At 34.7% G+C, this 15,798-nt stretch overlaps 1 protein-coding gene across 1 annotated transcript in view; it reads left to right on the forward strand.

Moving 5' to 3' along the window:
• KHDRBS2 (KH RNA binding domain containing, signal transduction associated 2) overlaps positions 1-15,798 on the forward strand; it is a gene marked incomplete at its 5' end in the record, with an annotated part of 503,373 nt that overhangs the window by 472,766 nt on the left and 14,809 nt on the right. The window contains one exon of the mRNA XM_017869369.1: positions 12,802-12,860. Coding sequence (XP_017724858.1) covers positions 12,802-12,860 — 59 coding nt within the window. The remainder of the gene's footprint in view (positions 1-12,801; positions 12,861-15,798) is intronic.

Here is a 15,798-nt window from a genome sequence, read left to right on the forward strand (position 1 = left end):
GAGTTTCTGGGTGAATGTGACATTTTTTTTCTTATAGAAAGAAAAACTGCCAAAATGAAATCATTGTTGTCAGCTCACGTATTCTTTCCCCAGACTCTGGTCATTTAAATTTCTAAAGTCTGATGCATGAAAATAACCTTTTACTTAATAAGTAACAACTGATTTTGGAACATCATGCAAACACAGGTGAAATTCCATTTGGGACTTAAATGAGGAAGAATATAAATCACTATTAACACATAGCTGTAGTGCAGCTTGCACCAATGAATTCAGTAGCAAACTCAACTAAAGTATTGAAATAACTAGAAATTATACTGATGTTTACAGCACTGAAATCCTACTGATGTTCATGAATTGTGACAGCCAAAGATATATGTGATATAGTTAAAATTATGTCCATTTCAACTAGGGTTCAATAGCGTCTATGTACTTGTACCAAAAGCATGTAACAGTTCATTTAATAACATCATGTACCACTGAGCCTAATTAGTCAGTGGAAAGCATTATTTATAGAAAATTATTCCTATGTTCAAATAATAATTCTACATAATAAAACTAAGATTAGTACTTTGTTATAAAATTGCTCACCCCTCATTTATATAATAAAGGGTCAAAGTAAGCAAAAAATAAAAGCTAAATTGAAAAGAAAATATTGAAGAGTGTTTATAAAGGGAGACAATTTGCAGAATTCTATGCTCATTGTTATATTCAAAAAGCAAAAGCATGTATAAATATATTTCCTTCTCAATTGAGATATGAGGTTACCTCAAATGAGGCAAAATACCCATTTTTTATAAAAGGAATCATTGCAAAGCTGATCATAATTCTACACTAGATGCCTTATATAGATCATCTATCTTGATTCCTAATCTATGAATAGAGCAAATATGTCACTTTCCTCATGAATAATCAGCCTATATTTCATCCTGTGAACATTAAATACCATCAACTAAAACTTAAGAAAGCATATATGGTTATTTCATGTTTCAGAATATTTCAAGAAGATGAAATCTCTCCAGCACCGCAACTTTTATGAATATTAAAAAGAGAAGCTTTGCGTCTATACGTTTATTGAGTGGACAAATACTTATTAATAGTTATTGAGCACCTGATGTGTACTAGACCCTTAAAACAGCCCTATCACAGGTTATCTCATTAATACTTCAAGTCGACATCACTATTGCCCATATTTAAAGATCAGGAAACTGGCAGTTGGTGAGATTAAATGATTTGTCCAAAATGACACCCAGCAATTCTCAATTTTAATTTCAATTTTTTTTGGATTCTGTATATCATTTTTAGAAAAAGTACTGATTGTATTCCAAGTGGATCACAGAATGGAGACTTCACTCTTCTCCATCATGAGACTATGGTCTTTACTTGTCTCACAGTGACTTGGCTGTGAGTGGGAGATTTACATCTTTGACTTTCTCAAAACAAACCAATCAGAAAAATAACTGCAGGAAGTTATACTGTTTTCTATCTATCTACCAATATGCCTATATGTCTATTTATGTTTAATGTATTTAGTGTACTCGTTAATTTTGGAAGACAAAAAGTTATGTTACATTTATACAGAAACATGGCTGCCCTGTAGCAAAATGCTTTCCGCGTAATATTATTCATTGAATGCATTGAATAAGTAAATAATACAGTAATAAAATTTCAAAATATTTAAAATTATTTATTCAATCTTAACAGAATTTCAAAGATACTTTAGAAATGTAGTAATAAAACCCATGATCTTTGCTTTGTTAGTCTGTGAGAGCCAGTGATATTTGAGCACAGAGAGACATATTTGCATTTTGATTGAAACATATACATGCAAAAAAAGTATTTTATTTAATATTTTTTAGTACAAAATGATCAATTTTCAATTTTGAGTAAAATTGTTGAGATAGTTCTACTTCTTTGAAATATATTTTAATTATTCCAATACTTAAAATGTGTAAAATAAAAGTTATTTAGGGAGTTTGAAGGGTTGATGTGGTTTATTTTCATACCAATGTGAATGTAAGGATATTGAATTCTCAGCAAAGCAAATGATCACACATGTGAGCACTAATTTCTAATATCAGAGAGATTAACTTGTATGTTTTAATTCTCTTGCAGTCCTCAGATTAAAGGCCAATTTCTAAATGGAAAAAATCTTGAATGAAAATTTAACTGTCTAAAATATGTACACAGAATGTGGGCTAAATAAGCTATATATTTTTATATTTAAATATCTTGTCCATTCCAATAATATTGGCACCTGTGATTTTATTATAAAAAGAGATTAATAATTTTTAACTCTATAAGAATTAATTCATAACAGCAGTTACAAATAGAATGTATTATCTTTCCCATGGCTTTCCATTATGACTGGATGTATCACGCTTGTTTGTTATACCTATCTATTTTAATGACTCAGAGCATTTCATTTCTAAACCCATGAAATTAACAGCAGCCTGAAAAAGAGTATATATCTTCATTTCTTCTTACTTATACTATTAGTATTAATACTAACTTATAGTATTGATAGTGTTAATCATGACTGGATTCAGAGACTACCACTCATTTATTTAATTTAGTTATCAAAATTCAAGCTTGCTTGAATGTGGTTGCTTTCAAATAAATTAATGTTTTCCCAAATCACTGTAATTTTGCATTTAACTAAAATAATTGGCTTTTAACATTTGAATGAAAATGTATGTTTTAACCTGAACAGTATTAGCACCAATATTTTTAACAGTCATGCCACTTTGATGTTAATGTTACAACTGCTATTTTTATATTGGAAATTTCTTTATAGAACTTACAGAGTTTGTGGCCAATGAAGGCTTAGGAATGGACCTGATGGCAAAGATGAAGGAGATAGAGAGTCAAGTGAGTTCACAATACAACTTTGGGAAAGACTGCACTTAGGGTGGACATGGAGTAGAATCCTTGATCCCCTACCTCATCTCCTGCAGCTCTCTCTTGCTTCCTCTGCCCTGATACTCTGGCTTTCTTGCCATTCCTTGAATATCCTAAATACACCCCTACCTCAATGCCTTTATGTTTTCTATTCTTTTTTCCTAGAATGCTTTTCCTCTGAAAACTTAATGTTCCCCCTTCCAGATTTAGTCTTTTCTCCTTAGCACTTATAACTGTTTTTTGTTTTGTTGTTTTGTTTTGTTTTTTGTTTGTTTGTTTACTTGTATAGTATTTTACTTTTGAACTCCATGAGGGCAAATATCTTTGCCTATTTTGTTCACTGCTATATTTCCTAACACTTAGAATAGTGTCTGGCACATGATAGGTTATAAATAAATTTTGTCACATAAACTGAGATAAAGTAGGTTGAAAACATTCACAATATTATTCTGTTCATGCATACCTTGCAACATTTGTATATTTTATTCCAGCATATCTAAGTGGTATGTTAATATATCTTTTCCACTTTATATTCCCAGAATAGTACTGGTACTCCAAATACTTGTTGAATTATGTAATGATTTTTATGTGATCACAATTGTCTAGGTAAATAGAAAGCAAAGGCTTTGGTCCTCAATCCCAAGAGAAGTAGTAAAAGAGAATGATCTCAAATTTCCATACCTTAAACCCAAGCCTCATTACCTGGCATAGTTTCCAGGCTTCTTATCTAAATCTCCCAGCCCATGTCTTATCCTCTCCAGGTGAATAGCATCTTTTCCTTATCACTTAGGAGCTGTCTAATAGCCAGATCTACTTTTCTGGATACAAACTTCTCAAAACCTTTAGGTTCTCCCACACATTTCTTGAATATAGTCAGACAGTTGCCTCTTATTGAAGTTAAGTCATAGAAGAGTCAAGGAAAGTGGTAAAGGAAATTCTGTAGCTTGTTCCAAATAGAACTGAATGCTAAGGTGATTGATCAGTGGCATAAGATAGCATGAGGGTCCCGAAATAGAATGTGTAGTGAAAGGGAGAGTACACAGGGAGGACCAGGTGGTGATCAACGGTGATGCAATGATTTGTTGGATGGTGATTGCAGGTTAGAAGGTAGCTGTTTAGAGTTGGAATGAATATAAAGCACAGAAGTTCCAATACTTCAGTTTATTCATTTGGCCAATATTCCATTTACTGTGTCAGGCACTGAGTTGTCCCCTGGGAATACAGTGATGATACAAATAGGCCTGAGCTCATGAAAATCACATTTTAGTAGGGAAGACAGATAAGCAAATAATTGCACATATAAAGATGGATTTTCAACAATACCATGCTATTTGTGGGAGGTGTATAGCATTACAGGGTTATTGGGTATCTGAGAAAGCTTCCCAGAGGAGGAAAAAATTGAAAGGGGATGTTGAGAAGCATGTGTGCTTGGGACAAGCCCTTGTTCTTGATGGTAGCTGAAATTTTTCTGAGAAGGAAGAGCAGGACAGGTAAATGTAGAGGGGAGCTCACAGCTCATCTAATATTCCTAATCTCAATCAGCTCAAGATCATACTATAAATAGTTACCCATTTTTTGTCTAGTATTGTGCAAATACAGATGAGAGTGACTGTTTTGGATGCATATAATGGACTAGATGAATTGCAAAGTTGGATTAGTTTAGGACAAGTAACTTAATTAGCTAAAAATAAATTTCCTTTTCTGGTCTTGGGCTGATACTATCACTCAAAAATTGTGGCAATTAAATAAGAAAGGTTGTATAAAGTTCTTAACACTGTTTGGTGTGTACCAAGTGCCAGGGAAGTATTAAAGATATATTTTTGTGGTTATTGTTTTTTCTTGGAGGGGATAAGAAGTAGAAGAATGTTAAAGAGACAGATTACTTAATTTGTTGTTTAAGGCCCTCTCTTACTTTAAAATTCTTGACTGTAGAAATCAGATGGTAGAGGGGTAGGGAGTAGGAAAGATTTAAATCAATTAGGAATTAGCATATAATGGATGTAGGCTCTGTCTTTCACTGCAGATGTTATTAAAATTTTGGCAAAAAGAGAATTAAGCAAATCCTGCTTCTTAATAACCTATGCATTTGAATTTGGGCCTCCAAAATATCAGATTTTACAAACCTTTCAAAATGCTTTTGAGTTGATGATTGAAGTTAGCCCAGAATTATCCTGCAAAGTTGTAAAAAAAATGCATTTAGCAGTTTTAATGGTGGATCCTAAATGTAGCATCTAATGACCTGAGATATTATAAATGGTGTTCACAAATCATTTATCTTAATATGTCGATTTTCTCACGTTTTAATTTAACAAAAAAATCCAAGTTCATGGATACAAAGGAAATATAGGTGTAAAAACACAAAGCAGAGATCAATTGTGAAAATTATTCATACTACAATGATTTGCTTATACATTTATTTACACAATAAATATTTGTAGAGCATCTACTATGTATTGAATAATGTGCCAGGTGTTGATGATACAGCATCAAAAAAGAAAGACACTGCCCGCAGAGTGACCTGTTTAAGCCAAAATATAATCATGCTTCCCTCTTAAATCCTTCATGGTCTTCAATGGATCTTAATATAAAAATCCAAGCTGCTTACCATGTTAAGACAAGGTCCTTCAAGATTTGGTCCCTGTATGTGTCTCGAGATTGAATATTGAGCCCCTCTCTCCCTAATACTGACACGTGGTCACTCCAGCGAAGTAGCTGCTGATGGCACACTTTTTCTTACCTCTGGGACTTGGCTGGTGCTGACCCGTTACCATAAGGCTTCTTCATTCCATCTTACTCAGGAAATTTCTACTTATTTTTAGGGTTTCCATATATGATGAACAACAGCAACAACAAAAAGAATGAATGAGGCACTCCTTAACACTTGTTTAATGGCTTTTCTATTAGACTAATTTCCATGAAGCCCTTTTGAGCCCCGTTTATTTGATGTTTAGTGTTTTACAAAATAGACTGAATGTATCTATATGTGGCTACTAGCCATTTGTTTTTGTTTTGTGGTCATTATACTATTACTTCGTATGGTTAGGGATGATGAAAATGAAAGAATGTGTTGGGATAGGTGAAGGTGGGAGAAACACATGCAGCTAGTTTCTATGGGAAGGTAGGACTTTCTCTAGAAGGAACAGACCAATGAAAATCGTCTTTAAAACCTACCTGCAAGTAGGTTTTCCAACATAAGCATTCCATAGGTATAGGTTTCCCACCATAGGCATGAAGGTGAACTGTTGGTTAACTTCACCTTCAGTACTGGGGATAATAGATTTTCTCCTCCAAGGGAAGATTCAGTATAATAATCATAATTAGCAGATAATACAACAGTATTGAGATGTGGATGGAAGTTGTGGAGTCTTGAGCTATTTTGTGAGGGGTTTCCCATTCCTTCAATCTAGCAGTGTTTAGTGAATACCCTGAATGACATTAAGAGAGGGTTGTGGTTGGTGGTGAGAGTTGATATATCTACATGTGTGTTATACTCATTCATCTACACAGTAGCTTTAATGTTTTTTAGATAGCCTTTCATGGAGCTTTAGGAAGCTTAATAGAAGAATTTGATAGAAACATAAGTGGATATAAAAATAAAGGCACTATCAATTTGCAATTTGAGGATGGAGACCTGACTGAAAATTTATCTTTGCTTGACTAATATCTCTATCAATACAGTATAATTGCACAATATAATAAGGTTTCCATGTAAATGCTGATGAGAACAAAATTTAAGAACACCCCTTAAATGCTAAAATAGTTAGATAGTTATATATCTTTCACATGTGATTTTCATTTGTTGTTTCATAATATTTTAACATAGGTTAATTGGCTTGATTATAGTAACCATTTCACCTTGTATATCAAAAGATTGTGTTTATACCATAAATATGTGCAATAAAATAACAAAATGAATTTTTAAAATGTGTGACATTGACTAGCAAAAGTCAACTCTATACTTCTTTTCATTATTTCAGAAGGCTGCTATTTTTATTACATTTGTTTCATTTATCATGTTCTTTAATCATGTTGAAATAGGAATAAATGTACAAATGAATTCGATATAAATACAACCTGGTTATTTAATTTTTAATTCACTATTACTCTATATTCTAGAAATACAGTGATTAAGGTTTCTAAACACACTGTTACAATTATGGAGTTGTTAATTAAAATTATGGCAATTATCAGTGATTTGGAACTTAATTACTTTGGTGGTTATAGCAGATATAATTTTTCTTGGAAATGGCACATACTTGAAATCAAGATATATCATGTTAGCTGCATTGACTCAAAATATATCTAATTATTAGTAAAGTTCTACACACCATTTTGGCTTTTTGACTTCTAGACCTTAGACATTAAAAATAATGAAATAAATTAGTATGTAAATAAGTGGAGTAAATGAGGCAGGAGTCAATAGCAGATTAATATATTACTTTTAATTTGAATTTTATTTTATCAAAAAAGAAATCAGTTGTTTTGTTTTACTGTTCCAATTGCTGTCAATATAAGTAGACATCCCTTCTGAAGCATACACAAAATTCTATAAAGAAATTTCCTTCAAAATGCTCTAAGATTATTCATGTTCAAATACAATGATCTCTAACTTCAGTCTTTAAAATTCAATAATTTATTCATTCATTCAGCAAATTTTACTGAATGTCTGTTAGTCTCCAAGGGATTGTGTTAATTGCCAACTATATTATTTTGGGATATGGACTAAGTTTCCATAATAAGGAGGTCTCACAATGCAGTGGCTCAAACAGTAGAAAAGTTTATCTCTCCTACGTAATAGGCTAGGGCAGGTAGGTGGGCTCTGCTCCATAGCATCATTCATGGATCCAGGCTAGTGAGAAGCCATCATTAACATGAGTCCAAAGTGACTCTAGTCATTGCCATTTCCAGCCAGTTACATGAAAACTGAAAGGAAATAGAGGATAAGCAAGTCATAAAAAATTAGTAACATCACTCTGCACATAGACGCTCAAAGGTAAACGAGACTAGAAAATGTAGTTTTGAGCTGATCAGTATCTCTTATGGAATAAGGGATGAATTGGTTATAGAGGGGAAAAACGAGAAGTCTTCTATAGCCCAATGCTGTAGTCATCCACATGTGAGTGAATATCTTTCTTTCTATTAAAAAAAAAGTACCTACTTTCTTCCCAACAAAGAAAATCTAAGTTTCATTCCAATTATTGCAACCAGTCCAAAATCCAGGACCTCTGGAAAATATGCAGATCTCGACATTAAGTATTGATGTAGTTCTTTACAATTTGGCAACCTGAAAATGATAGATTATCTTTCTTATTCTCAACCTTCGTCCCCATACAAAACACTCAATATTAAGTGGTCAAAGGGGAACAGAATAACTGCAATAGAAGCTATCATGAGAAAAACAGAAGAAAACACATAAGACTCAGTGAGCAATAACAGTTCCAAAATCCTGCCAAGAGGTAAAGACACCTAGAAACAGCAGTGAAATGTTTTGTTTTGTTTTTTGAGAGCTGGCAACCTCAGTTCTCCTTTCGGGGAGTCAAGTCAGATATCCTGGAAGGATTTTCTTTATCCCAGTGGATAAATGAACTTATCCATGGCCGTATCTTAATCCAGTAGAGTATGCCCTCCTTGGGAACTTCACAATTTTTGCAGCATGCTTTCTTCTGGTGTATGTTTGGAAGCCTGAGGATTGTTCTAGGGATCATATATGGTAGCAAAGTCCAATGGGAAGATGTGAGGACATCTTTGAGCAACATATATTATCTCTTGCTATTGAAATAGAGAAGCAACTAACTTCACTGTACCCTGTTAAGCCTCAAAGTTTTGAACCTTCTATCAATTTAAATTATAGAACTAACACATAAATCAGAAAACGATAGCCTCTCTTAGTAAAGTTCTATTCACTTTTATATCATCTTATAAAATGACCATTCTTATTTGAACTCTTATAATTTGTAAACCTTTCCAAAAAGTAACAAGGATCACCAATAGTTGGGCTTTGTTCAACATTTTTCTCTAGCAATGTGTATCCAGGTCCATAGCCTGCTTTCCAAGTTGTCACTGGCAATGGTATAACAAGGGCCATAAGTTTCCCACCCTAAAGTGTTTTTTCTTTGCACCCTCCACCCTCCTACTAAGCTAATGCTCTATAGTTTGAGATTTAAATGGTAATTCCACATTTCTACATAGTTATTTCTATGTTCATCCACTCTATTGTAACAGAGGCTCAAAATTCAGTGACTCAAATAATATTTTTAAAATGTATTTTTCTCTTAACAATCCCCGAGGCAAGCAGTAGTGTAAAGACTGCTCCATGTGATCTTTTAGAGGCAGAGGTATCTCCCGTGTTGCAACTCATGACTTCTTAAAGCATTGTCTTTATTTGCATTGTAGATACTAGATCATCACTTTGAATGCCTTCTACCAACTGAGAAGGTAAAGGTGCACAAGCTCAGGATGAGGAGATTATTCTTAAATGGGAAAGGATGTTGATTTCCACTCCCATCTCTGCACACGTCCCATGTGTCCTAACTTAGTCATGAGGGCACATCTAGCTGAAAGGTTGTATTCACTATTAGTGCAGCCATTTGTCCAAGTAAACATTTATCTGTGGAAGAAATGAGAAGTTATATTTTAATAATCTAAGGTATAGACTGTGGCAGAGTCCATTTTGATTATTATACGTCATTTTCCATTATCTTCCATTATTTTACAAATATCTTGTATGTTCTGTTCTCCCTTGTTTAGAGTTCTGAAAGTTCAAATTCCCTCTTGCTGTGTATGTATCACTTATGATAGACAATAACTGTGCTTCCTTATATTCTCTCCCACTGCTGCTCTTTTTCTCTCTCTTATCTTAACAATTAAAATAAAAAGTGAGAAACATATTAATGCCACGCAATGCTGTTATAGTGCTACTGGTCTTCACACAGCACACTTTGGGGAATATGATCAGGGGCTTACTCGCAGAAAATGTATTGATGATGACAAGGGAAGGAGAAGCTTCCCTCAATGCCAGCATTTTCCTCTATGTTGTTATAAGTGGGACTGCTGGTTGTTAAATCATTTTCTTATGAAGTTCACCTCTTAATCGTTTAAGGAATCAATTTAACAATTCTCAGGAATTTGCTATACCTATATGAGGACTCTGAGTTGGGTTGCATCATTTCTATCATGTCAAGTAAGTGAAAGAAGAGATACGCATCCAGATTCCACGCAATGCCATTAGCCTTCTACAATCTCCAGTCATTAGAAGGATGTAGAGAACACATTAGCAAAATTTTTTAGACAGTTTGAATGTAAACATGTTGGGCAGTGAGGGCTGAGCTAGGCAATCATTTTTTCAGATTCTTTACACTTATATTGAAGTTCATGCATTATAAATTGCCTCCAAGGAAGATAAGGTTGACCAAAGTTTTCTCTGCCCCTCTTTTTATCTCTGATATATAGACTTTTCTTTTCTTTTTTTTTTTCTCTTTCTTTACTATCAATAAAATCAAAAATACTTAAAATAATGAGACCTATGGAATTGCTTTGCAGGATAATAATAACCACATTCAGAGAACATCTAATTTTAGGCCCTTCTGTCGTTCCTTCCATCCTAACCCTTTGACATCTATCCCCTACCCTCAGCCCTTACACAATTAGGTTTTTGATATTCACCCATTGTCTTGATACACTTTTATATACTTAAAATGAATTACTAACCTTGACATAACTTATAAATTAAGATTTATATAGGGGGACAATGATTGATAGCTAACTTTAAACCAAGAAGTGTATCTGAAGGAAAATATAATGTATCATGAATATTTATAGATCCCTCAGTAAGACTAAAAATATATGAATTAGCCCAATAATTAAATTAAATTAATTTTCACTTTTACATGTTATTCTTTTTAAATTGTGACATGGTTTTATTAGGCTACTCAATTAAATGGTGTCTGGGCTTCCTATGAGCAATTTATTCTATTGTCCTATAAATATTCATTGAGCAGCTGTTATGTGCAAACCATTGTTCTAGAAAATCTGCTTGGAACAACGAGAGCAAATGAATAAATGAGAGACCAATTTTCTATACCAAGAAGTTTATATTCTAGAAGTGGGGAATAGGCAATAAATAAATAAGCAAACAGGTATTTGTGTGTGTGTTTGTATAATATGTATGGTGGTGGTCAATGAATGCTAAGGTGACCAAAGCAAGGTAGGTGTGGGTGGGCCCTGGTCTAAATATATTGATCAGGGAAACCTCTCATAAGTGACATTTGAGTGAGCTCTGAAAGAATGAGGAAAGGGACAACTGGACATTTAGAGAAAGTATGTTTCAGGTAGGAGAAACAGCAAATGAAAAAGCCCTGAGATAGTAATGTGTTTGTAGTGTTCAGAGAACATCTAGGAGCCCATGTCCCCTGAGCAAGGTGAGTGAGCAAGGAGAAAGTGTTAGAGCATGAGGTCTGAGAAACTCTAGGGGGGGCAACTGGTGTAGGCAAAATAAGAATTTTTTATTTTTCTCCTAAAGAATATGGGAAGCTATTTATGAATTTTTGAGTAGAGAGCTAATATAGTCTAACTTATTTCTATAAAAATGACTTTGACTACTACGTAGATAATAGCAACAGAGCAATCAGTGCATAGAAACCTCTTAGAAGGATAGCATTCTCATTTAAATGCGAGATAGTAATAACTTTAACTCAGTGATAGCTGTGGATATGTTTAGACATGTTCAGATTCCGGATATATTTTGCAATTCAAAGTGAATTTGCTACTAGATAGAGCATTAGGAACTAGATGAGACTGCCTAGGGAGTAAGTATGAATAGAAAAGAGAAACATTTAACTGAGCCCTAGTGGTCTCCAAGAATAGGTGATTGGGAAAATGAGAAGGTAACCACAGGGAAGAATGAAGAAATGAAGTGCACTTGAAGACCCATGAAAGAGGAGATCTCAGAAGCAAGTGAAGTGTTTGCAGAATCACAAAATAATCAACCGTGTTAAATGGTGCTAAAGTAAAATGAACACTAAGTCTTGGCCATTGAATGTGAATATGTTAAGATCTTGTCAAGAGCTGTTTCAGTGGAGCAGTGGAATGGCAGCCTGATTGAGCGTCTTCAAATGCCTATGGAGAAGAGTCAGTGAAAAGAGTGAGTAGAGTCACTTCTTTTCAAGAAATGGGATAATTGCTAGAAGGAGTTATGTGGATGAGGGAGAGCTTTTTATGGATAAGAAACACATAAGACTTTGAAATGCTAGTAGGCATCATGCCTTAAAGGGGGAAGTGGATGCAGCAGGAAACAATGAGAACAATTGTAAAGGGGTAACAGAGTGGGTCGGAGAGAGAGTGTCCTTTGAGTAAGAAATGGAGGAAGAACACCGTTGACAGTTATTGAAATGTGGAGGCATCTAGTAAAATGTCGAGTGAAACAAAATAGCTTATATATTTGGGGAGTGCACAGACATGATGTGAAAGGGATAGAGGGGAGTATAAATATAGTTTAGTGTTTCAACGTGAAAAAAATGATGCATATTTCTTAAGATAACAGCATTAAAAGCCATACATGATTGACCAGATTGTCATCTTAGAGAGCACTGTTTCTTGGAAATAGGCCTTTTATAACTCTCTTCTTGACAGATTTTGAAGTGTTATACTTGTGTTTTAGGGGAAATTTGATTTATCAAATTGGAGGATAGAGATAAAGAAATACTGAGGTGGCATTACAAAACATCATAGCACTCCTTGTCAATAACCTGTGTTTTTCTTACTGAAGATTTATTTAGGATTGTGTTTTATGCCTTGAAGTTCCTGGAATATTACCTCAGCACACATTTTGCCTTCAAATTCCATATGAGTTTCTGGGTTGATTTTCCCGGTTACAGTAACATTGATTGCTGTCTAAATTTGTTGCAGTGTGCCTGAATACTATGACTACGGTCATGGAGTAAGTGAGGATGCCTATGACAGCTACGGTAAGACCTTTTCTTTACTAAAACTGTGAAATCGGAACATCCATCAGTCACTGACAACTCGAAAATTATTTCCATCTTTCTCCCCCTAGTTTTTCCAGAAGTTTAGACTAAATTGATTTATGTAATTCCAGAGTGAGATTTGACTTACACAGCTAGTACCAGAAAATTAGACAGATCAATTTTGATCAAAATTTTAAAAGCAATTAATCACAATCATAAATCATTTTCAACAGCAACAGTGATCATTCTAAATAGTGTCTTGTATGTTTAACTGTGTTCATTGTCTACTCATTGATTTGGCAACAATATTGTGTCTTTTCTGCTGTCAAAAGATCATCAGAGCAATACACATTTAAAATATTTACAAACTTTAAGGGCAGAAATTGTTATTATAAAATAACTCTCAGATTATTTTTCTAGCATGCATAGCCAAATAAGGCTTGGCTCATAAAAATTGATAGTCAATAAGGATGTCAGTCTATAAAACTAATTTATTTAAAAAATATATTCCTTAATTAAAATACCACTTAAAATTGATCATAATTATACTCAGTTAAGATCTATTGAATTCCTATGATATATCAATACAGTACATCATTTTTGAGACGTACTTTGTGATTCTTTAAAATACATATGTACCCGGGCACGGTGGCTCACGCCTGCAATCACAGCACTTTGGGAGTCCGAGGCAGGCAGATCACGAGATCAGGAGAGCAAGACCATCTTGGCCAACATGGTGAAACCTCGTCTCTACTAAAAATGCAAAACAAATTAGCTGGGCATTGTGGTGCATGCCTGTCATCCCAGCTACTCGGGAGACTGAGACAGGAAAATAGCTTGAACCAGGGAGTCGGAGGTTGCAGTGAGCCGAGATTGTGCCACTGCACTCCAGCCTGGCAACAGAGCGTGACTCAGTCTCAATAAATAAATAAATAAATAAATAAATAGCATCACTAGCTCCCCACCTTAAAAAATGACACTCATATAAATATTTATAGTCTTGAATTTTTATTAAAATAATACCAAGGCTGCTTGGCATTGGTGCATGACTATAGTCCTAGCTACTCCAGAGACTGAGGCAGGAAGATTGCTTCAGCCCAAAAGTTTGAAGCTATAATTGTGCAATAATCATGCCTGCAAATAGCCACTGCACTCCAGTCTAGGCAACAGAGTGAGACCCTGTCTCTAACAAAAATAAATAAATTAAATAATACCATGTTCATTTTATTCCTCTCTATGGGGAAAAATAAAGGAGACAATGGTTGTTGCTATGTTTGGGGCTTCATATGATGCTGGGAAAGGCAAGTGCTGATGTCAAGAGGAAAGGAAGAAGAATATCTTCCTTAAAACCAGTCATAAACTAACACAAGGCCTAGCCCAGAAATAGGAGGAGAAAAATAAGCCACCACCACCAACCAATCATGGGATAATTAGTTACAGATATTTTGTATTTATTTCTTTAAAATAAATTGAAATACTATGACTACGGTCATGGAGTAAGTGAGGAGATAAAGTATCTTTATACCCATTTTTATGAGGAAACTGAACAACAAAGGTGAAGTCAATGTGAGAGTATGGCTGTGAAGCTCAGCTTCTGTTCTGACATTCTCATCAGTGGTTGAAATACTATTAATTGCTGCTACCACACATGAAGTACCTATTATGGCTCTGTACTAAGCATTTTATAATGAGGATTAGCAATTGCAGAAGTAATCCTTATAGACATTATACATCTATCTATTTGTATACTCTAATCCCCATTAGAATCCTCTAGAGAAGGATGGGAAACAGATAAGGCTTTGGGATCCATACTCATATTGTCATCTGCATTTTTCAGGTGAGAAACTAAGACTCAGAGCATCAAGTACCTTGCCTCAGTTCAACAATTTGCCAGTGACAGAACAAGAATGTGAATTCAAGTGTGTCTGATTATTTGGCAGTTTGTTTGTTTGTTGATTTTGTCAGGAGGCGGGAGCAGGGTTCAGTAGACTTGGTCAAAAGAACAAGATGTCGTACTTTAAACCTGAGTTTGTTTAAAGGAAAGTCGTTCAGCTTCCTTCCTAAATCCTAAATCTTCCTTCCTAAATTTGGATTTCTCAAAATGCTATCACTTGCTATTTCACTATTTTAAGGGGAAGGATATCTTTTATACTATTATTCAGGAAAAAAAGTAAATAATCCAAAATGAGCACCAGGCCCACTCCCAAATCCAAGTTTCTCTAACACTAATCAAATTAACCTAATCTTTTGCTGTTATATAGCTAGAACTCTTTTCCAAAACAAATTAACATAATTTCAGAAAGTATTTCACAGAAATATACGTGATGAACAAGTCTGCACAGTTCTGGCTCAGTTGGAAAGCTGCCATAAGAAGTACAGCTTTGGTTTTGTTCCTTATATAATTTCCACTCATTGGAAGGAAGGGATCAAAGGCATCAGATGGTATTTGATAAAAACACTAGCATCCAAATCCTAGGCTGTCTCCAAAGCCGCAGCAGGGGACCAGCCAGGCTGAGGTGTAAGATTGCCTAGCATTTTAGAGATTCCACATCTGCCCTGCAGCACTCTTGGAGTTCAACACAGCAATACTTATATTTCTATTGTTCCAAGCACATTCTTGATCATATAGGAATCAGGCCACATGCCGTGTACAATTGGTTACTCAGGATGATCAATGAGTAAGACACAAACTGGGCCTTTCTTTAATTCATTGAAAATTTGCATATAGATATTGCTAGTCTCTGAGAATATGATGATATACAAGGTGGACATTGTCCTTCCTTGGTTTCTGATATTTAATGTTGAGAAACTTACACCTACAGATAAAAAACTGCTGGGAGGCCGAGACGGGCGGATCACGAGGTCAGGAGATCGAGACCATCCTGGCTAACACGGTGAAACCCCGGATCTACTAAAAACTACAAAAAACTAGCCGGGC

This window comes from Rhinopithecus bieti, unplaced genomic scaffold, assembly GCF_001698545.2.
Source record: "Rhinopithecus bieti isolate Rb0 unplaced genomic scaffold, ASM169854v2 scaffold_4749, whole genome shotgun sequence".
Lineage (NCBI taxonomy): Eukaryota > Metazoa > Chordata > Mammalia > Primates > Cercopithecidae > Rhinopithecus > Rhinopithecus bieti.